At 34.9% G+C, this 22,957-nt stretch overlaps 1 protein-coding gene across 4 annotated transcripts in view; it reads left to right on the top strand.

Moving 5' to 3' along the window:
- The window catches only part of COL21A1 (collagen type XXI alpha 1 chain), a 175,727-nt gene that overhangs the window by 141,479 nt on the left and 11,291 nt on the right, over window positions 1–22,957 (top strand). For all 4 annotated transcript variants that reach the window (XM_039244317.1, XM_039244318.1, XM_039244316.1 and 1 more), the window contains 6 exons: window positions 11,396–11,440; window positions 13,701–13,754; window positions 14,894–14,947; window positions 17,999–18,052; window positions 19,650–19,721; window positions 21,571–21,606. In XM_039244317.1, the coding sequence (XP_039100248.1) occupies window positions 11,396–11,440; window positions 13,701–13,754; window positions 14,894–14,947; window positions 17,999–18,052; window positions 19,650–19,721; window positions 21,571–21,606 (315 nt within the window). The remainder of the gene's footprint in view (window positions 1–11,395; window positions 11,441–13,700; window positions 13,755–14,893; window positions 14,948–17,998; window positions 18,053–19,649; window positions 19,722–21,570; window positions 21,607–22,957) is intronic.

The following is a 22,957-nucleotide window of genomic DNA, read 5'->3' as shown; positions in this document are numbered from 1 at the left end:
TCCTAAAATAAGGCTTTTGGCTTTGTAGTGGCTATGAAAATATTGTATCTTTTTCTTTAAACATGAAAAGCAAATGGCCCATTATCTGTATAAATTAGTTAGTTAAATCCCACCAGATTTAACAAAGGATTCACTTAATTCTTTTCATTATAAATTATTTCATTAGCATAGTAAACCATACCACCATCAAACAACTTTAATAAAGTGACTTTGTGCATTTTAAATTTGGGGGCTCTGTGTTTATGGCACTGATCATTTTTCTGGTTGTTCTGAAGAAATCTTTTAAATATGTTCATTGTAAAATTATTGAGCATTAAAATGTGTTTGTTTCAGCCATTCTCTTGTTTATTCATTTCCTTATAATTCAAAAAGGCTTTATCGAATTCTGAAACAACAAGAGCAATGAATGTAATTGAACATATGAAATGATGCATGACTAGTTCTTGGAATGGGTAACATATCTAGTGGGTATAGAATCTTCTTTTTGCTTACATAGGCTCAGTATTCTCACTGACATGAGGATTGATTACATCCACCTCTGTTTTGAAGAGAATGGGTGAGAGGAAGCTTATATCACCATTTGTACAGGATATTTAGTCTAGATTTCAAAGCTTTCAAGACTTTGACTTTAAAATTATGTTCTTTAGTCATAAAGGGCGAAGGCTGGGGTAGTGTTGTATGCTTTTAACCTATGTTATAAGGTATCATATGATACTTTTGAATTAGTCCAAATACATTCTGTTTTCAAAGCATGAAAATACATAATTAACAGTGTTAAGACAAGTCATATTTATTTTAATCCTGGATTCATGATCCATATAAGTGGCTATTTTAGCAGACGAAATGAGAATGTTTTCCATTTGTTCTATTTCTCACAAGTGTGGAAACTAATACATTTTTGATATGATCTGGAGTGCACACTCTGGTAACTAGAATTTCATTCTAAACAGCTCTTGTTTTTATATTTTAAGAAATATTTTCAAAATGCTTGAGTGTGGTTACCATATGGAGCACTAGACAAATATTGATGCCCTGAGAACATTAGAAAATCACTTATATTCTCAATATGTTAGGGTTTGTTAAAATACAGATGGGGACTATCTGAGAAAGAGCACTTAAAAATACTTGTTTATACGAATATGCATTTTTAGTTTTGATAATGAAGTAAGTTCCTCATAATTAGGTAATTGATTGCCAATAGTTCTAGGTACTTAGGTGGTTTATAATTCTGAATAGAAGTGTTCTATTGTTGGAAATGTATGCTTAGTTAAGTCGTAGCTGCTTTGCTGTTTTAATTTTGATTCTTTAAAAGATTGTGGCTTTGAAATGCTTTTGACATAGATAGATAATTCAGGGGTCGTAGGGGGAAAAGCCCAAGGTATATTTTAACAAAAGAGTATATTAATCATGAGTAGACTAATATTATGAATATATTCTAGAAGTCATATACTACCCTAATGGCTTAATGAATTTAATCCAATGAAAATTATCAAATAAGATTGGAATATGAATTTCTTTTAATAATTTTATTAGAACATAGGGACTAGTCTTGCAGGTGGAAAATAAAGAATAATTTGATAAACTAATTTTCTTCATTTCTCCTATATACATAAAAAGAGTGCACTTAATTGATAGATTTAGGTGGGATATGGAGAACTTCTGAACAATGGGTTTTAAGAATGGAATGACTGATCACATAAAATGGGAAGCCAGCATTAGAGAACTTTAGAATTATTGCAGATTCTTACTGAGATGTAGAATCAGGTGCTAATATTTGCTAGCAGTCATAGAATATATAATACTGTATCTGGTGGCTTTAGATGGAACAATTATTCTCCAATTAGAAATAAAAAATTTACTCAATAAACATTGTACAAAGGTTTATATAAAAAGCCTATGGTAGGTTAAGACTCAAATGCCATTGAAGGCAAATGAAGATAATCATGAAAGGCTGAGTAGAAAAACTTTAGATGAAGGGTTAAAAATTAGTAGGAAAATTATCTATAGTTGTTTTTGACCAGAGAGACATAAAGTGAGAAAATTTAATTGGTAGATAAACATAAATAAAAAATCTTTGATGACTATTCTAGCTTAACACCCCAATGCAAATGATGTTCAATATTTAAGAATCTTTTTTTCCCCTCAGTATATGTAGAGCAGTATTTCTCCAGCTCTGACCCAGAGTACCTTAAAATTCAGTTTCTGGGCCCATCCCAGTACTAATGTATCAGAATTAGGAACCGAAGCCCAGGAAACTGCATTTTTAATGGGTGCCTTATGGGTGTCTGATAAAAAATTTGAAAACTAGTGATATAAAGGCTAGGATACACATTAATCAAAATAGAGAAATATGAAGGCAGTAGAAAGACAAAGTTACCTACTCCAGGAGAACCATTAATTTTAGTGACGTTAGTAAATGAAAATGGAATTATCTTTTTATCTACTTCACTATTATTTAAGGTTCTATGTGCTTTTAATATCTTTCTCTGGCTAAATAAATTTCAATATTGCCATGGATGATAATATGAAATTATATTTCCAAATGGATTAAGTGTTCTTGGTGTATTTAAAGTCATTTATTACCTTTTGACAAAACCTCAGAAGCAAATCTCTCTTGGAAAACAGAGATGAATCTACATGCAATTGAATAAGACTAAAGTTATTTATATGAAGATAAATAAATCCTCACAAAGACAGTAATTGGGTCACTTAAATTTATTTTGTTATACCTTGAATGAAATTTTTAGGTTATTTATTATCCTAGAAATTTACTTTCAAGATGTATATAGTATTTAAAAAAAACAATTTTTAGATCTGATGTGTTACCATTTTTATTTAGAAAAGTTATTTCGGTTGCTTCTTTTATGAAGAAATAGGGGAATTGTTGAGGCTAATCATGTCAAATGACAAATTCCTAGGTTTTCTATCAAGAAAATTGCTTCTTAAACACAGTATTGTTCTTCCCTAGATGGGAAGACTGATGCCTTTGTCTAACAGTATCCTCCTTAGCAATGTGTGAAAAATTATCCATGAAAATAACTTACCAAGGTGTGAAAACTAAACTAATGTGTTACCCTCTGAGGTCACACCAATGAGTCGATCTTTGAGATTGCACTGTATTAGGTTTTTTTTAAAAAAAAATTATTTATATTGAGAGAGAGAAAGTGGGGGGAGAGAAAAGGGGGGGAGAGAGAGAGAGAGCATGCATGGGGTAGAGGCAGAGACAGAGAGGAGAAAGAATCCCAAGCAGGGTCCATGCCGTGAGCATGGAGCCTGAGCTGAAATCAAGAGTTAGACCCCTAACTGACTGAACCATGAGCTATGCAGGCACCCCCTATGGTTGGTTTTTGTTTGTTTGTTTTGTTTTTTTTTTTTTTTTCCTAATAGCCATAATCATTAATATATTTACTTTTTAATTTTGAAAATTAAATATTTAACAGTTGTTTCTTGAATGACTTAAATGTGGGAGAGAAGTCTTAAATTTTTTTCTGAGAAAGTTTTGAAATGTAGAACTCTGGGCAAACTTTATTATTGTACATTAAAAAGTGTGTGTGTGTGTGTGTGTGCGCGCGTGCGCGCGTGAGAGACAGAGAGAGAGGAAGAGACAGAGAGAGAGAGAGAGAGACAGCGCGAGCAGAGGGAGAACCCCAAGCAGGCTCCAAGCTATCAGCCCAGAGCCCAATGTGGGGCTCAATCTCATGAACCATGATACCATGACCTAAACTGAAATCAAGAGTTGGACGCTTAACTGACTAAGCCACCCAGGCGCCTCTATTTATTGTACATTTTAATTTACATTTAATTTATATTTATGTATTATTTATTATATATTTTATTTAACTTCTCTGAAATAGGCAAAAAATATAGAAGTTGTATTACAAATTATAAAATCTGCCTTCGTTTACCCAAATCCCATCCCCAGACATAATGATGGTTATTCAATTACTAAGATTCTTTCCAAAATTCTTGTGTATACAAATACATAAAGAGAACACATACACATTTTTTTAAATGTTTTATTTATTTCTAGGAGAGAGAGAGAGACAGCGTGAGCAGGGGAGGGTCCGAGAGAGAGGGAGTCACAGACTGAAACAGGCTCCAGGCTCTGAGCTGGCAGTCAGCACAGAGCCCGACGCGGGGCTCGAACCCACGAACCGCGAGATCATGACCTGAGCGAAAGTCGGACGCTTAACCGCTGAGCCACCCAGGTGCCCCGGCATACACATTTTTAAAACAAAAAGTCAGGGGCGCCTGGGTGGCTCAGTTGGTTAAGCATCCGACTTCGGCTCAGGTCATGATCTCATGGTTCGTGGGTCCGAGATCCGAGTCGGGCTCCATGCTGACAGCTAGCTCAGAGCCTGGAGCCTGCTTCAGATTCTGTCTCCCTCTGTCTCTGACCCTCCCCTGCACACACGGTTTCTCTCTCTCTCTCTCTCTCAGAAATAAATAAAAACATTAAAAGAAAACAAAAAGTCTTATCTGTTGAAATTTTATTTCACTTTACAGTATTATAAATGTTTTACCATATCTGGTTATAAGAGAGACTATGAAATCTATCTCATTTATAGCATGGATGATGTATTTCACCTGACTTCTCCTATTGATGTTATATATATTCTTATATATTATGCAACATTTTGGGGGAAGGATGTATTCCTGTAAGTGGAATCACTACTTCTAAATATAGCTTATGCCTTTATTCCTGATTTTAAATGGAAATGTCTAACATTTCACCAAGTATAATATTTACAATCGGCTTCCAATGGATTCAGATTCAGTTTACAAAGTTCTAGTCTTATATTCTTAAGGATTTTTAGTAATGCCTGATAAAATGTACAAAATGCACTTCTATTTTTAGATGATTTTGTATGGTTTCTCCTCTAAATTATTAATAACTTAAGTGAACATATGATATGGGTATATATTTCTTAATGTTGAACAATCATTGCATCCTGAAACAAGCCCTGGTAATCATGCTCTTCTTTTCTAATGCACTACTATATTTGATTTACTAACATTATAATAAATCCATTTGCATTTGTATTAACAAATTAGATGAGCTTGGAGGTTTCTTTTTTTAGGTACTACTTTTTTTAAAAAAATTTTTAATGTTTTTATTTATTTTTGAGACAGAGACTGAGCATGAGCTGGAGAGGGGCAGAGAGAAAGGAAGACACAGAATCTGAAACAGGCTCCAGGTTCTGAGCTGTCAGCACAGAGCCTGATGTGGGGCTTGAACCCATGGACTGTGAGATCATGACCTAAGCCGAAGTTGGATGCTTAACCGACTGAGCCACCCAGGCGCCCCTTAAGTATTACTCTTGACTGGATTTATTAGGGTATGGTGGCCTCGTGATTTGAACTTCAATGATCTCCATCTTCAGTGCCCTGGAGATGTTTAAATAAATTAGAAACTATCTGGTCCTTGTATTTTAGGTAATATTTCTGTGGTAGGCACAATAATGGCTGCCCCCACCCCAAGAGAGATCTGCATCCTAGTTTCCAGGACATTTACATTATAAAGGGACTTTGCAGATATGATTAAGTTCACTGACCTTGAGATGTAGATATTATCCTGTGTTATCTGAGTGGGCTCAATCTAATCCTAAATAATTAGAAGTGGAAGAATATGGTTGAGAAATGGGTCAAAAAGATTCAACTCCAGAACCTGACCAGCCAGTTGCTGCTGTTGCAGGTAGAGGAAGGGGACCAAGATCCAAGGACTAAGGTAGCTTCTAGAAGCTAGGAACGGCCCTCAGCTAATAGTTAGCAAGAAAACAGGACACCTTGATTTTTTCTGGTTTTTGCTTTTTCCTCCTGCAGGGAATTGAATTCTGCCAGTAACCTGAATGAACAGGAAATGATTTCTTTACTACACATTCCAGAAAGATGTGCAGCCTTGCCAAGTCCTTGAAGTTAGCCCAGTGAGACCCATGGATTACTTCTGACCTGCAGAACCCTAAGAGAATATATTGATGTTCTTTTAAGGCATGAATTGTGTATTATTTGTCATGGGTCAATAGAAAACATAATTTTTTTTCTTTTAGTAAATGCTTATTAATGTATTATCTCATTTTTCAATAGGAAAATGGGGATATATATTATATAAGCAGAGCAAAATTCACAATGGGCTTGGTTGCACAATAAATGTGCTTTAGGTGTAAAAATATATACATGTTTAAAATATAGGTTATAAATAAAAGATACATGGACAACTAATTAGATGTAATTTTCAAATAATTGGTTGTTTGGTTTTTACTATGTAAATTTTAACTAAAAAAATTCACTTGTTTTCTTCATCAAACTAGTTTCACCTTTGGGGTTTAAAACTTAAAAAAAATTTTTTTAATGTTTTATTTATTTCTGAGAGAGAGAGAGAGATAGCGTGAACAGGGGAGGGTCAGAGAGAGAGGGAGACACAGAATCTGAAGCAGGCTCCAGGCTCTCAGCCAGCTGTCAGCACAGACAGCCCGACCCCATGAAATGCGAGATCATGACCTGAGCCAAAGTCGGATGCTTAACCGACTGAGCCACCAGGCACTCCTGGGGTTTAAAAAAATTTTTGTTGACTTCTATCATATAAAAGTTTTTTAAAAAGTAATATCAGAATTCTCTAAAAAGTGTATATATTCTACTCAGCAACTGAGTTTTAAAAATGTAGAAATGCTTTTAAATGTCAAGGAGAAATGCTGGTAACATTAAGCAATTTTGTAAGGGCTTCCAGATCGCTTTTTCCTTCTGATGATATCTCTCATCTCTTTCTGTAACTTTATGTCAAACTGGTGACATTTTCTGTTGTACATAAGCATGAGTATCCCAGAAATATTTACCAAAGCATTTTCTGTTGAAATTACTTATCTTTGGGTACTTTGGGTCCAGTCCCCTGTGGGTCCTGATCTGTAAGCTAGGGAAGAATAAATTCATCCAATGTTACTCAGATTACTTTTTTTCCCCTTAATGATTAAAGGGAGTCCTAAAACTGTTAAAGTATTAAAGGGCGTAGTAAAGCTGGTGATTTCCTTATTAAAGGTTTATTGCAAGTACTTATGTATTGGTTTCTTTTAGTTTTGGCAGCTATGTTTGTGAGTTACTTCTCTTTAGAGTTCTCTTACTGCAGAGTAATCTTTTATACATTTTCATAGTGATCTATCAGTGTGGAATTTTATAAAAGAACTGAAAACCGTGGGGATCAACTGAAAATATATTTGAAACGTTTGGTTATTTTTTTTCTGAAAGAATTGTGATGAAATACATATAAATGTTTAAAAAGCAAAAATCCTTGTAGTCAAAGAGCCAAACAGGAAAAGGCAAAGGTAATGAATGAGAGGCAATACCATCTTGGCACCCCCTAGTGGGAAGCCTTAGATTGCTGGAGTCAATCTTGAGTTTGGTGGGAAATTTTGGAAACAAGGGTAGAGAAAGAAAAATAAAAAAAAAAGAAGAAAGAAAGAAGACATCCTGCAATGGAGGAGGACAAAGTTTGAGACATGGGAGAGAATTGACTTCATCTATTTCACAACTTTGAAAGGTCAGGGAGGAGCTGTGAAAAGACAGGCGTGAAGAAGTGTTCATTAATGTGTCAGCACTGAGCTGAGCACTTGTGAGAGTTAATGAATATAACGTACCAACTCTATGAGGCAGTTCCCCATTATTTTCACCACATAAAAAATGGCGATACTGAGATTCCACCGTTTAAATAACAGGCCTGGAGTCCATCAGCCACTGGAAAATGGGCTGGCATACTTCATTGTCAAAACTTGTAACTGGTTCCACTATGCTTTTTACTAATAATTGTAATAATCATTGTGATTTTTGTAGCTAATAAGAACAATACTTTCAACATAGATGCTTTTTCTTCATGAATCTTTAGGAACAAACATCACTTCTAGATATAAGAGAAAACATAACATGTGTCTAATGTTTTGATAACTGTATATTAAATTTCTCTACCACTCTGTAAAAATGTTGAAAAATACCATAAACAGGGGTGCCTTGGTGGCTCAGCTGGTCAGGCGTCTGACTATTGATTTCAGCTCAGGTCATGATCTCACAGTTTGTGAGTTCCAGCCCTGCATATGCTGTCAGCACAGAGCCTGCTTGGGATTCTCTCTCTCCCTCTCTCTCTGCCCCTCCCCTGCTCTTATTTGCATATACATGCACTCTCTAAATAAATAAAAACTTCTAAAAAATACCATTAACATATTAGATTTGTTTTTATTACACTGAAAATATTGCATTACTTACAAGCAGATTGGATCCAAGATGCCTGATTTCAGGGATAAGGTAAATGCATTCATCATACATGAGAGAGAAAGTATCAAGTGATATTTTATCTTTTCTAAGTAATGTATCATGGGCACATTTCTTCTTTGTAAAGTAGTCTTTAGGAAATCAGGGCCAAACCTTTTATTCTAAATAATGTATTTCCATTCTAAATAACTTTTTTTGTTACACATCAATGGTTTAATGGTTACAGAGAAGCTTCTAGAACATTGTTTCATGTCAACATTTTTTTCACCACAACATTATGCAGGATTTTCCAGTTGACTTTCTGCTCTTTCTCAAACCTAAACTGAAATCACAAAAGTGGGATAAATATGCCCCTTTACCAAATAAATTGCTTGTTCCTGTCTTTATTTATACATTTTCACAGTTGCCTGAATCAAAAACCACACAGGCTCAAAGTGAAATATAAAATAGTTTGTTTGGAAAACATTTGGTGTATGAAGTAATTGTTACTAAATACTTTGGACTGCCTAATTGCTAAATTTCAAATGGTTTTGAATAATATTTCTGCTAAATTTGGAAAATATAGTGAATTTCAACAAGTGGGAGCCCAGGAAAATAAAATATAGGAAAATTTTATTAATATAGCCCTGATTGGTTTTAGTTCTGGTTAATCTCTCTCAACAGTCTTATATTTTAGGCATGCTCATAGTATTATGTTAGTTCTGCCAAGAATTGCTTTTATAAATCAGTTTTATATTTTCTTTTTCAATATTATGTAGTTTTACATATTTTTGGTTGATATTTGTAAAGTAAGTAATAGTTCTTGGCATAGTTGGACATACAATATATGACTTCAAATCTCTGAAATATATTTTAATGTTTTACTAACCTGTTAGGCAGACAATAGGAAAAAGAATCTCTCTCTCTCTGTCTCTCTCTGTCTCTCACTCTCTTTTTCAGATCTGGAATCCCCCCAGAATACCCTCAATATTTGATATGCTGAAATAACATTTGAGGCTTTCTCCAAATATAGACCAAGTTCAGTATTATAATTATTTAGATAATAAGATGTTAGATCAGATCCAGGGAATGAACTGTGGGGGCTCTCAAGGGTTTCTTGGAGGCAGAGGCCAGGGTGCCTGTGCGTTAACTCCGATTTCCCCCCCACAGTGAGAATGAAGCCTTTCTGACATGAATTGGCTTCAGAAGTAGAGGTAGGGTATCTGTAACTGATTCATAACTGATATCATTGTGTGAGGGCATAGAGACTTGAATAGTGATGAAACTAAGCAATAAAGAACACCAAGCAGCAAGAAATTCAGCTTCTCAGGCCTAACAGTATCATTGTCAATTGTACGACCCCTTTAGGGATTCTTGATGCTAAAGGACACTGCATGGCCTTAGCTGTAGCTGTTTCATCATAGAGCAATGTATGGCCATCTTGTACATGATAAGAGTTTATAGACAGATTTACTTAAATTCAGAACTTCGTCTACACCTATAGTGAGTTTGTGTAAGTGTGTATTTGAATGGGAGCTGATTACAGACGGTTTCATGCCAAATTATGGTCCTTTGAAATGGAGGCCTTTATTTGGAACGATATTCATCTTAACTGATTGCATCAGGAATATGTATTTCCCACCTTGGGAGGATATAATTCATATAATTTAATGTTCTTTATACATATAACTCAATTATTTTAATTTTGCTTTATGTTTTAGAGTATACCATGCTCATACTTTATATGGTCACTGTAAAATTTGTATGGTTTTATGTTATTTTCTAGTTAGTATGTCTATAAAGGTTTGTGTTTTCAACCTAGACTGCAAGCCCTTTGTTGATGGTCATTGCTCACATCTTTTGTTCTCTGCCAAGGATATAGTGCTATGGCAAAATGAATGGAACTAAATAGAATCAAACTGATTTCCAATTTATGATTCAAGTTCAGATTTTAAAACTAGAACTTTATGCATGTGTCTTGAATTATAACTGTGGCTAACACATTGACCAGTGTTGTGCTAATAAAAGCAAGATGTGAAAATCAAATTAGTGGCCGACTATCCCTGGAATAGAAGATAACTTGATCTCATTGACAGTGGCCTCTCTACCACCTGCCTTGATTTTCTGACAAGTACTGCTGTTCTTCAAAAGCCCTGATGATACAGTGGACTTTCAAAGAAATACCAATGGGGCCCAATTTCCTTGTCTTTCAAATTCTTTTTCCTGCCAGAGTCTGTCCATATAGATACATACATAGAAATGTTATGTATTTCAACTGAAGTGTCATTGAGAAAGGAGCTGAGAAAAATGAATAAAAATGAAAATTGATTAGCACCATCACTGTTTGCTTTGGCTGATAAAAGATTATTTTGGTGAAGACTGACTGTAAAACTGCTTTCCCATTAACGAATGTGCTAATGTTACTCTCAAATGTATACAATGACCATTAATATTCTCTGAAACTTGCTAGACAACTTGTACATGTGGATTGAGCCATGTGAAAGAGCTCTCTATGTTTCTTTTTCAACTGTGATCTGCATCTTCTTCATGATGGTATCAGTAAGGGAATCATTAGGAGAAAGCTTGCCAAATTTCATACAGGGAAGTTAGGTTCCTGTGTGTTTCAAGGCTCAATTTGGAGGATATTGGTTAGTCTTATTAGTTTTTAATTACGGTTGTGAGGCAGTGGACACCTTTGGAACTGTTATACTGAATCTGAACCCCTACGTGTTGACAGTTTTTCTTACATTATTCATTTTAAATAATAAAGGAATATGGTCAATGAAATATCCTTATTTTATCACTTACATTGGTCTGAAAGAAGAACCAAGGTTAATTAATATCCTCATAAGCTTTTATTTTTGAAAGCCCTTATTTAAAACTTTAAATATCAGTGTATGTTCATATAATTCTGAATTTCATAAATTTTCTCTTTTCTGAAATTAGATTATTAAAATAGTATTAAAATTATTACTATTATTATTATTATCAGTAGCAGTGTTATACTCTAATTGGATGTTACAAATTTGAAATTATGCATTATTTACAAGTTAAAAATCCAATTAGGACTTACTCTTTTTGAATGATACAGTCTACATATATATAGATATGTGTGTGTATATAATACATATTTTGAAAATTAAGATTCTACTTTATTACTTTCTAGGGAATACCAGGATTTCCTGGAAATCAAGGGTTAATGGGACAAAAAGTGAGTATTAATGAAAGTTGAAAGATTTGGGCCTGGATCTGTTTATTAAAAGTGCTAAGTGGTGATATCTTCACATAGAATACGTTTTTACCACACTCATGGCAACAGTTAATTGTTCCAATGTGATATAATTTCAGAAAATATTATTTGTCCTTATAATTAGTTTTTGTTTTGTTGTTTTATATGGATAACATTAATTTGGGTTTATACATTGTTTTCTGTTTTACTTGGTTTCTTTTCTATCTTGTGCTCTTAGACCATCCTTTTGGGATAATTTTCCTATTTTCTGAACTATTTATTTAGCATTTCTTGAGTACAGATATCTTGGTAACAAAGTTTCAGATTTATCTAGTTCTTAATATCTTTATTTTACTCTTGCTTTTGAGAGATACTTTTGTAGGGTATACACCTCAGAGTTGACGATTATTTTTTGCTTATCATGTTGAGACTTTCCTTCTATTGTCTCCTGACTTTCATTATTAACTGTGAAACATCTGCTCTCATTCTAATTATTGTTCTTTTGTAAGTGATCTGTCCCTTTCTTTTGGATTCTTTTACAGCATTTTATTTTATTTTATTTTATTTTATTTGTGTGTGTGAGTGTGTCTTCTTTTTATAAAAAAATTTTTAGTTTATTGCCAAGTTGGTTTCCATATAACACCCAGTGCTCATCCCCACAAGTGCCTACATGCCCATCATTCCCCTTCTCCCCCCACCACCATCAGCCCTCAGTTTGTTCTCACCATTCAAGAGTCTCGTGGTTTGCCTCCCTCCCTCTCCCCCACTATTTTTCCCCTTCTTCTCCCCCATGGTCCTCCGGAGTGCATGTGTTCTAAAACTCATTAACATGTATCTATATACACATTCCACTTTATTCATCCTGGGGAAAATTCAGTTCCTGGCTCTGTGGTATTATTTCCATTACCTCCAAATTACAACTCTTCCAATCTTTATTCCCTCCTTCTGGAATTACAGTTAGATAAATTTTATTTCTTCTAACTTTGTCCCTCATGTTTCTGAAGAGTTTCTTATTTTTATATTGTTGACCCTTACATTCTGGTTAAATTTTTTGGATATATTTACCAATTACTTACTCTTCCTTTACTGTGTCTAATCTATTGAAACCATCAATTGATTTAAAAATCATACTTTTCTAGAAGTTTACATTTTAATGACATCTTTTTACTCTTGATAGCCTCTTGTTTCATTTACAGTCTTTCATGATTCCATTCTTTAATTAGTAAAGATCTCATGTATTGTTCTTAATTCTGTTTCTAACAATTCCAGTATCTGTACTTTGTTTTCTCTGTTAACTCTCAGTCTTGTGGGTAGCTGTTTCTTCTTTCTTTCTTGTTGAATATGAGCTCATTGCTTCATGTTAATTGGTATAGGTTCTGTCAGCCTAATTGGGGCATGGAAAGCTGCCTCCTGTTGGTAGTCATGGGTACCATGACATGGTACCATGTCAGCCCCCTTTAAGAGTCCTGGGTCATCATGGGTATTAAAGATTCATGCCCTCTTCCCATGGTTAGCCCACCATTCAGTCTCACAACTGCTGATCATACCCTCTAGATACCTCCAGCCTTCTTGACCCCTGCATCTCGACCTCTGGCAAGATTTCTGCATTGTTCCAATCCTCATAATCATAGCCCCAACCCAGAGTACATTTAAGTAAAATAAGGGATCTTTGAAGACCTTATCTATTTCTTAGAAGACCAGAACTCTCTCACCGAAGATGTTCTTTCCAGAGGTAGTGGTGGTGGTGGTGGTGGTGGTTGTTTTATGTTCAGGATTCGGATCCCTTGGAGTGCCTAGTTAGCCACAGTCCAAGAAATTGAAGTAAAAATGCTATTATTCTCTATTCTGTTTTTTATTAATTTATATTTACTGTCATATATTTTAATCTATGATAAATAAGAAATCTTTTCACGTGATGTTTTTCCCCTGTGGTCTCTCCCCACCAACTCTGGGTGAACTTCCTGGTATTCCTTTCACACAATGACAGTATCACTCCTGAGTTTTTAATAAAAATATTTGACTTAGTGATTCTATAGACCCTTGACCCAAATCTTTTAAGATACCACATACCTGAATTTTTTTTTTTTACACTATGTTGCTTCTGTTTTATAATAGCGAAAGGGGAAACAGACCAATTGGACTGATTGGTATTGAATTTTCATTCTATAATGCTTTGGTAGGAAATTCATGGAAATGAACTGATAATTTACAATTTTAAATTTGATCTTTATTTGATTTTTAGGGAGAAATTGGGCCTCCAGGACCACTAGGAAAAAAAGGAGCTCCAGGGATTCCTGTATGTTAATATCATTATAATTAGGATGCTTGAAATACAGTATCATTTCTAATATTTTGTACACTATGCTATGAACTAGTATGTTTTACATTTTATGGTTGAAATAATATCCTAAATTGATAGCAAAGCATAATAGTAGTGACATGGTATTTTCAATATGACCATATTGAGATCATATTTTCTGATGATCTTACTTGAATATTTTTTGCTCATCACATTTCCTTGGCTGTGTTTAAGAGAAAGCAAGTGTTTTAATGTACATAATGGTATTTAAGGTAGAATCCAGAGGTACCTGGGTGACTCAGCCGGTTAAGCATCCAACTATTAATTTTGGCTTGGGTCACGATCTCATGGTGATTGTGAGATCGAGCCTGGTGTCAGGCTCTGCACTAAGCATGGAGCCTGCCTAGGATTCTCTCTCTCTTTCTCTCTCTGCCCCTCTGCTGCTTGTGTTTTCTCTCTAAATAAATAAATAAACATTTAAACATTTAAACAAATAGACTCCAAATTAAATCAGTTCCTTGTTGCAAGTTATTGTCTTATTTTGAATCAGATGGTTAGTTAAAAATATGACCATTTTGTAACTTGAAGAGAGATTGTTATATTCAGGGAATTTATTAGATTGTCACTCTTCAAAATGCCATTTAAGAAAATAGAAATTATAAGTAAAGTTGACAAAGACAGCATCTATAAAGAAACCTAATTCTTAATTACTTTTACATTTATTTATTTTTGAGAGAGACGGCATGAGTGGGGGGAGGGGCAGAGAGAGAGGGACACAGGCTCCAGGCTCTGAGCTGTCAGCACAGATCCCAACGTGGGGCTCCAACCCAGGAACCATGAGATCATGACCTGAGTTGAAATTAAATACTTAACCAAATGAGCCACCCAGGCATCCTAAGAAACCTAATTCTTTGTTTTCATGACATAAAAAAGAAAGTGAGATTGTAGGAAAAAAAATGAACTTTTCTATACACTTGTCTTTTACTAGCTCTCCAGGAATTTTTGCTGTTTGTAGTTTATTTGATTAACAACACCAGGAGGGCTTTGCTGGTTTTATCTTGCCTAGTTAGGTTTTTTTTTTAATGATCTTTTATTGAAGGAAATAAAACTCTTGAAACTTCCACTTAAAAATATAGGGTATGATGGGACGTGATGGCTCACCGGGTCAGCCTGGAACACCAGGATCTAAGGTAAATAAAATGAAATTAATAAGATAGAACACTGTGAAAAATTACCATTTATGTGGTTCAGTAAAACTTTTAATTATATTGATTTTGTTTTAAATGTGGTTTCAATTCTATGAACAGTCATTTATAAGAATGAAATCTTAGACAAAACTAAGCATATAAAATAAGCTAATGTAAAGCAGGTCTTGTTTAAGCTGGAAAAAGTCCAGAATCTCTCACTCCTTGACCCTCTTCTCCTTTATTGTCATATTAGGGGCACTGAGGACTATGGAGAGGGTTCTATGGAGTTTAGTGTCAAACCCCACCAATATAGAGGATTAATAATTATGATTGTGGATGACTTTTTCCAATTTTTATGTCCTCTTCTTGATGTTTTTATTTAGTAGAATGTATATGGAGTTTTATTGTAAAATGCTTTGTAGTGGGTTTTTATTAGGCATTCTCTCCTTCAGGACTGTGGGTAGGATAGTGTATTATCTTTACTTTCATCTTTAAAAAATGTCAGGCAAGTCTGCCATATATATTTAGGATGTCAGGTTAGGTTATTCTCAAGATTGAATTGAAACTCCAAATACCCTGGTTTGACCATTTTTTTAGGTGTATAGAATCCTGTGCTAAGAGAACTTTTATTTTTTCTTTGTTTATGAAAAGGGTCAAATCAAGTACATTCTGGCTAGACTCAAACTATTCTCCACTATTTAATGGTTAGAGAATGTAGGACAACCTTCCAAAAGGAAATGATGGAATTGCTGTTTTGGAAGCATTTCCCACAGGAATAGACCCTGACATGCTAAATGAGTAGACACGTAGACAACCTAATTATTCTACTTTTAATTTCTAAATTACTTAGAGAAAGAAATAGGATAAGACATCATGGGAGCCTAGTGATTGGGGAAAAGCATCTGTCCTTTCACCAATGGTGGACCCTTGTGAATCCTTGGAGTTTTGTGTGGACTCCTAGAAGTAGTAAGTGTGCACAGAATTGGCATAAAACCCTTGAGAGACTGCCCTGCCAAATGGAGATTCTCCATAATTTCTCAAAGTCATTTCCTAAGAAGATGCTGAGTACTTGTATATTTCTTAAGTAACTGGGGCACAGTGGATCCCCCAGGGTGTTCTGGATGCTCTAATTCTTAAGAATTCAGCTTAAGATTTCATCAGCCACTTCACATTGTTAGCTCACTGAGCCAGAGGTCAATTAAATCTACTGGAATCTCCGTAAAAGGTTTTAGAACAATACTTTGTGGCATCTGCCACTTGAGTAGATTCTGCAGATATGGTCCGGAAGGCAAGTGGCTGTTTCCAGGATCAGTTTGTTTATTTTGACATGAATTACTAAGAAGTTTGTCTCCTCTCATCTTGAACTTGTGCAATTATTATGTTAAAAATAGATTCCAAGTGTTAAAATTCTACCTCTTAAATATAATCTTTTTAGTGAAACACTTCAACTTCTTCTCATGTAGTATGTTAGCTCAGGTGTTCTGCAAATGGCCAGATAGTAAATATTTGAATCTTTGAGGGCCATATAGTTTCTGTTACAACTACTCAACTCTACTGCTGTAATGCAAAAGCAGCCATGGACAAACAGTGTGGGATTTGCCTGTTTCTGGCCAAATTGTATTTACAAAAGCCTGCATTAGTCTGGAGTTAGCCCATCAGCCATAGTTTACTTACCTCAATGTTAGTTTATCCCTGCCTGTTTTGTCAACTATGTTTGTGAACTAAGCCTTCTCAGCTGCTATGAATTCTGTGGGACCAAAAAATGCTGTATTAAACAGAGCAAAGATGAGGTTGAAACTTTGTGGTAGATCTTTGGAAAACTTCTAATTTGGTTTATAATACTTTTTTTTTAATTAGCTACTGAACTATACTATATTCCAGTTTTTAAAATTATTATCTAATGACATTGGAATATGTTAACATAATCAAGTCATGTAACTGGGAGCAAGTCTTGTCACCTCTGAATTTGTGCTGAATTACTTGTAAAGTTAGAAATTTTAAGGAACCATTGTTCCGTGGCTTAATAATGTAGTTATGTTCTAAATGCTTTAATGAAGTCTAAAGGTTGTGTTCATATGGTTCTCAACATAAGTAACCTAGAAAACTTTTCAAAAGCTGAAAAGGCAGTTGGTTACCTTAATTATTAGTGTACCCAGTTTGGTTCCAGCTTTGGACAGACTTGGCTGGGATTTTAGGTATCAAAGTGTGTTTGAAAACCAGCACTACCTTCGACAGCCTCTCCTACTAGCCGGCAGACATATTTTCTCTATATATCCCACCCTTTTTATAGTTTTATAGTCTTTGCTCTGTCAAGTTGGTCTTGTCCTTCAAGCTTTTGTTGGAAAGGATGACACTTGAATCCTGAAAAAGAACACAAAGTAAAGTTTTCTTTTCATACATATATATATAAAGCCACTGTACATTTGAATCCAATTTTCTTTCCTTCAATTGCACACTGAAGGTGAGTCATCCTGAGAAAGTGAAACAAGGGAGAGATGAAGATTCTCAGTGTATAGAATGTCAAAATCCAGGGCTCTGGCCTGTGCAGAGTGAAGAACTAGCTAATTAACACTGGTCCCTGAGGATTTGAATTGCTTCCCTTACTTGGAGCTTCTAGCTTTAAAACATAGTTTTGGAAAGCTTTATAAATGTGCAGACCCATTCCTTGCTTACAAAAGTTTTTCTTAATAAATAGGCTTAACATACAGAGTCTGTGTTTCAAACAGTTGCAAAGTTGGAAATGTACATTTATTTAAAATAGGCGCCTGGGTGGCTTAGTCGGTTAAGCGTCCGACTTTCGCTTAGGTCATGATCTCGCGGTTCGTGGGTTCGAGCCCAGCGTCGGGCTCTGTGCTGACTGCCAGCTCAGAGCCTGGAGCCTGTTTCAGAGTCTGTATCTCCCTCTCTCTCTGACCCTCCCCTGCTCACGCTGTCTCTCTCTCTCTCTCTCCTAGAAATAAAAAAAAAAGTTTAAAATATATTCCCTTAAGTGTCTTTATCAGATATATTGTGACTTTTTTTTTTTTTAATTCAAATGCTTTGATGCATTGACAGGGAAATAAAGGTGAACCTGGACTTCAAGGGATGCCTGGGGCTTCTGGGCTAAAGGTAATTACCATTTGATACATTTGGAAATACATTCAAATTATTATAATTCCCCTTCATTATTTAATGAAATTACCATATGTATTCCTTAAGAAAAGTTACATGAAATTAAGGATTACCTCTGTCACAGAGTTCTCATACAGGAAAGAAAATGGCCAGTGGGGGATTTCATTTGTTTTGGGGACACTTTATCATACTTGAGGTAAAAAAGACAAATATATTTTGGCTTGATTTTCCTAGAATGGTAAAAGCCATATGCTTATGTGAACCTACTCTTTAAGGGTCCAAAGAAGATCCCTGTCTTCTGTAACTGAAAAAAAAAGTGTGTATGACTCTCACAAGTGATGCCATTCCTTCGTTTACTGTTTGATGGGACTTTAGTGTGGGGACTCACACCTGCTTATACCATTTTCCTCCAAATCAAATGGTTCATGTTTATTTTAAGAGGATTTTTAGTTCTCTTCAAGCGGTTAGCAATTTAGAGTCATACTCAGTAGCTCAGGAGTGGGCATAGTAAGTAAAGAGGGCAAAACTGTTTCCACAAAAGAGACTAGGCTTTAGTTAATGTGATAGAGTTTGGGACTAATGGTAAAATGCAAACCAAAAACCATGAAGCAAATTCAGGATTGTGTCTCCTATCTTACAGACGTTACCTGAATGTCATTGATAATTCATCACTATATACTTTCTGAAAATATCCTTACTTAAGACTTTTAAAGAATCTTTATTCGATGAAGGAAATAATCCCTGTGGGACGATGGAGAGTAGAAAAATTGGGTTAAGTCATGGAATGTTACCTGTACCAAAACAGTTAAAGAATTTACGTCTAAGAAAATAGTATTCCCTATGTATGAAGAACAAACATAAGTGTGCATATGATTTAACTACAATGACATTCTCCCCCATACTGTTTATAAAAATGAAAATTGTGAAAACTAATTTTAACAATAACCATTTTATTAAAGATGGTAAATCACTAAAGTACTATTCTGTAATTTAAAATTATGTTTTAAAAACATAATGGCATATAAAGACCATCACAATATTCATATATGTTGTGGTGAAAGACATAAATTAGGCCTATGTAGTGAGCAACTCTTGATACTAAACTTGTGTGTTCATGAGATGTAGAAACTATATAACAAAATAAAAACAATAATGAGATTTTTAGCAATTTTAGTTCTGTTTACTCACCAATTTTTTAACAATGAAATAGGTTCTTTAAAGTAGCAATATGAGGAATAGAAGTGTCAAGGAGGAAGATAAAGTGTTAGTAAACCAAACAAGACACTTATGTTTATTCTCATCACTGCTTTATTATTTATTGTTAAAGCTATAAAATAAAGATGACAAATATTTATAAAATTTTAAAATCTATGCTAGCAGAATTATTTTAACTTATAAAGATAGGAAAAATACGGGAAGTTTATTGGGACTCCCATAAACTTTTCATTCTTTACTATTTCTGCAATAATAATTCTAAATGTCAACAAACTTTGTAACCATCAATTATAAATTTGAGACTGTGTAGAGATAAAAACAGTGATATCTTTCATAAGCAATAGGTCTGCAATCTTTGTGTAATTTCTGTGTTACTTAGGGAGAACGAGGAGCAGTAGGTCCCCCAGGAGAACCAGGATACCTGGGTTTACCGGGAATTCAAGGAAAAAAGGTATGCAGTTTTTAAGAGATATAATTACCTTTTTTTAAAGTTTATTTATTTATTTTGAGAGAGACAGAGTCAGCATGAGTGGTGAAGAGGCATAGAGGGAGAGAGAGAATCCCAAGCAGGCTCTGTTCTGCCAGCATGGAGCCCAATGAGGGGCTCGAACCCGTGAGACCTCAGGATCATGACCTGAGAAGAAACCAAAAGTGGGTCGCTTAACTGCCTGAGCCACCCAGGTGCCCCAAGATAAAATTAACTTTTATTTTTCCTTTTGTGAGTCTTCCTTTTGTGAAAGTAACATAATTGGACTGACTATACTTTTAATGCCGTTTGCATTTAGTATATGTATAATAAGATCAACCGCATGCCCATAGCTGTGCCATCTTCCATGTTCCTGCATGGGTGTTGTCTCCTAGACAAAGGCCTTGGATGAGGGCAGCTCAGAAAATATAAGCATTCTATTCAGTTGTAGCCTATAAATCAGATTGTTTTGCAGTTTTGCAAGAATATTTAAGGAAAAGTATTCAATGTCTGGCATGCTTACTGAAATGTGAATATTACTCTTATCAAACTGGGGCAAAAGTCTAAAATAATAAAAATTACACCCAGAACACTTGACCATGAAGTTCCTATTTATGAAAGATTATATTACATAGAATTTCATTTGAAATTAAGGAGTTGAAAATACAAATCATATATTCTGATAAAAAAATGTTTCGGTGATATAAGAGAGCAACATTTTAGATTCATTTTCTCTCTTTCTCCTCAAGTAAAGGAATCCTGAAGCTGTCTCTATACAAATAAAATTTGTTTGGTGATTTTAAGCAACAACTGACTGCCCATTAGTCAAAGAAGTTCATGCCACTGCAAATATATACAGTTCATTGTCTTTTATTCTGGAAAGGATACAAACTTTTATGTCTTCATCTTGATATCCCTTCCTGTTATAGGTTTTCTACCATTTCATTTTTCTATTTCTCATGTATCATGTACTTGACCCATAGGTTATTATAACCAGTATGATCCTTGACCTTTTTGTTCCAGTGAGCAGTAGGCGACACTTGCTGAGACAGGGATGACCCTCAGGGCAGCAATTAAGTGCTATAACCTTAGCGAATATTAAGTAAACATACTGGGAATATATTGAGATTTTGAGAAATTTCTTGTTCAAAACTTGCCCTTTAAAAGAACACCTGTGTTTTATTTGCTGTTAACACAAAACTCTATGTTTAGAGAGCATGGTGAGGTAGAAAAGAAATTTGTAAACAGTGTCCAAGTTCATCTGAGGACAAGTGCTTATCCTTCCTGATTTACAGATTCATTATCTGTCAGAACAAGGGCCTTGAACTAGTTGGTCTTGAATGGTTAGCTGAAAAATCCCAGGAACATTTTTATAATGGAATATGGATTTTCCCCCAAAAAGTTATTTTTGAAGCATATGTTTTCAAAAATACCATTTCAGCATTATGTTTGATTTCACTGTTTATAAGTTTGTGGCTACCACTAGCTCAATGGAAGATTTTTCAGTTTGATTTCATAAAACATTTGTCAAAATGAGTTTACTCATGCTTGTTTGCTAAACCTAAGATTGTGATCAATATAGACAAGTTTTCTTATTTCTGGTAAAATAGAAATTGTAGTAATTTTTCCTTTCAAATGTAAGAGCACAAGAAAATATTTATTTAGAACATCATTTTGACATAATATGACTTTTTTTTCTTCTGTTGGAATCTGGTTCTGTGTATAAGGCACTTGTGGAATTTGTAGGAGACCATGTATTTTTCTTTCCTGCAGAAAAATATGTTTATTACAGAATATCCTAGATTATGATAGACATTAAACTGCCTTTTTGCAGGGGGACAAAGGAAGTGAAGGTGAAAAAGGCATTCAGGTATGTTGCTGACTTTTTTATTTTTGTTTGGCAATAAAATCAGGGCTTTGTTCTTTTTAGTTGTTACATGAGTTTTCCAGCTCCTTCCTGGTTCACCATCAGTATCATATTGTTAACTCTCAGCTTTCTTCTTTTCCTTCTAAACTTTTCAAACAACATCAAATCTCCTTTTAAGATTCTTCTCTACTTCATTGTTGTAGAAAACTTGGAAACCAAATGGTTGAACCAGATACAGATATTATTCCATACCTCTAATATATTTATTAGAAATATTACATATTTATAGTATGTATGTTTCCAGAAATGATTTAAATGGCGTATGGCACAAGTAAATGTGATAAGAAACCTTTAATACCAAATATAAAACATGTTCGAACTAATAAATGGAAGTAGAATCATACCAAAAAAATAGGTTGAGGAAATCTAGGGTGAATTAGAATGATATTTCATTTGGTGTGTTACCACAAAAGCAAAGGGTTCTAGAATTTCTAGAGGCATAAAAGGAGATTACAAATTGAAGTAATAGAGTGAAAATCTGCTGAGGTCAGTCTCAATAATTGTTTTTCAGCTGTTGATTCAGTATCTTTTACTGAAGATACTCAAGTACTATTAAGACTTCTTTAATTTTGAAATTAGGAATGAGGTAGATTTTAAGGAAGTGACTATGAGCTCTAGAACCACATATTCCAATTTCCCTCTTGGTACTGAGTTTGAATGTCTCACATGCCCACATCAACATATCCAAGACAGGGCTTGTTACCTTTCTTCATAAACCGTCTCCTACTCTGTTCTTTGTCGTGGTAATTGGTTAGACCTATGAAATGATCTGAGGGGAAAAGGCTTGAAAGTCATCCTAAAACTCAGTCTCTTTTCACATGTAGTTTCACATCTAAATCTCTCTTGAACTTGACCCCTTCTCCCTGTCCACACTGCCCTAATCATTTCCTGTCATGGATCACCAGTGTCCTCCATGCTTCCTCTCATGCTCCTACCAGCATGCAATAACTAAGCTACACATGTGCTTAGGAATTCTTCTCTGGTGCCCCACACATTTCAAGATAAAGTCTGTTCCATTAAGTGCTTCCTGACTTGACTGACTCTTTTTTGGCTCTCTTTTACTTATCCGTGAAGCCTACACTTAAGATTGAATCATTTTCGGGGCGCCTGGGTGGCTCAGTTGGTTAAGTGTCTGACTTCAGCTCAGGTCATGATCTCACAGTCTGTGAGTTTGACCCCTGTGTCGGGCTCTGTGTTGGCAGCTCAGAGCCTGGAGCCTGCTTCAGATTCTGTGTCCCCCTCTCTCTCTCTCTCTCTCCCTCCCCTACTCATGCTCTGTCTCTGTCTCTCAAAA

This window comes from Hyaena hyaena, unplaced genomic scaffold, assembly GCF_003009895.1.
Source record: "Hyaena hyaena isolate Hyena2069 unplaced genomic scaffold, ASM300989v1 scaffold_242, whole genome shotgun sequence".
Lineage (NCBI taxonomy): Eukaryota > Metazoa > Chordata > Mammalia > Carnivora > Hyaenidae > Hyaena > Hyaena hyaena.
This window is presented reverse-complemented; position numbering and strand designations above follow the sequence as displayed.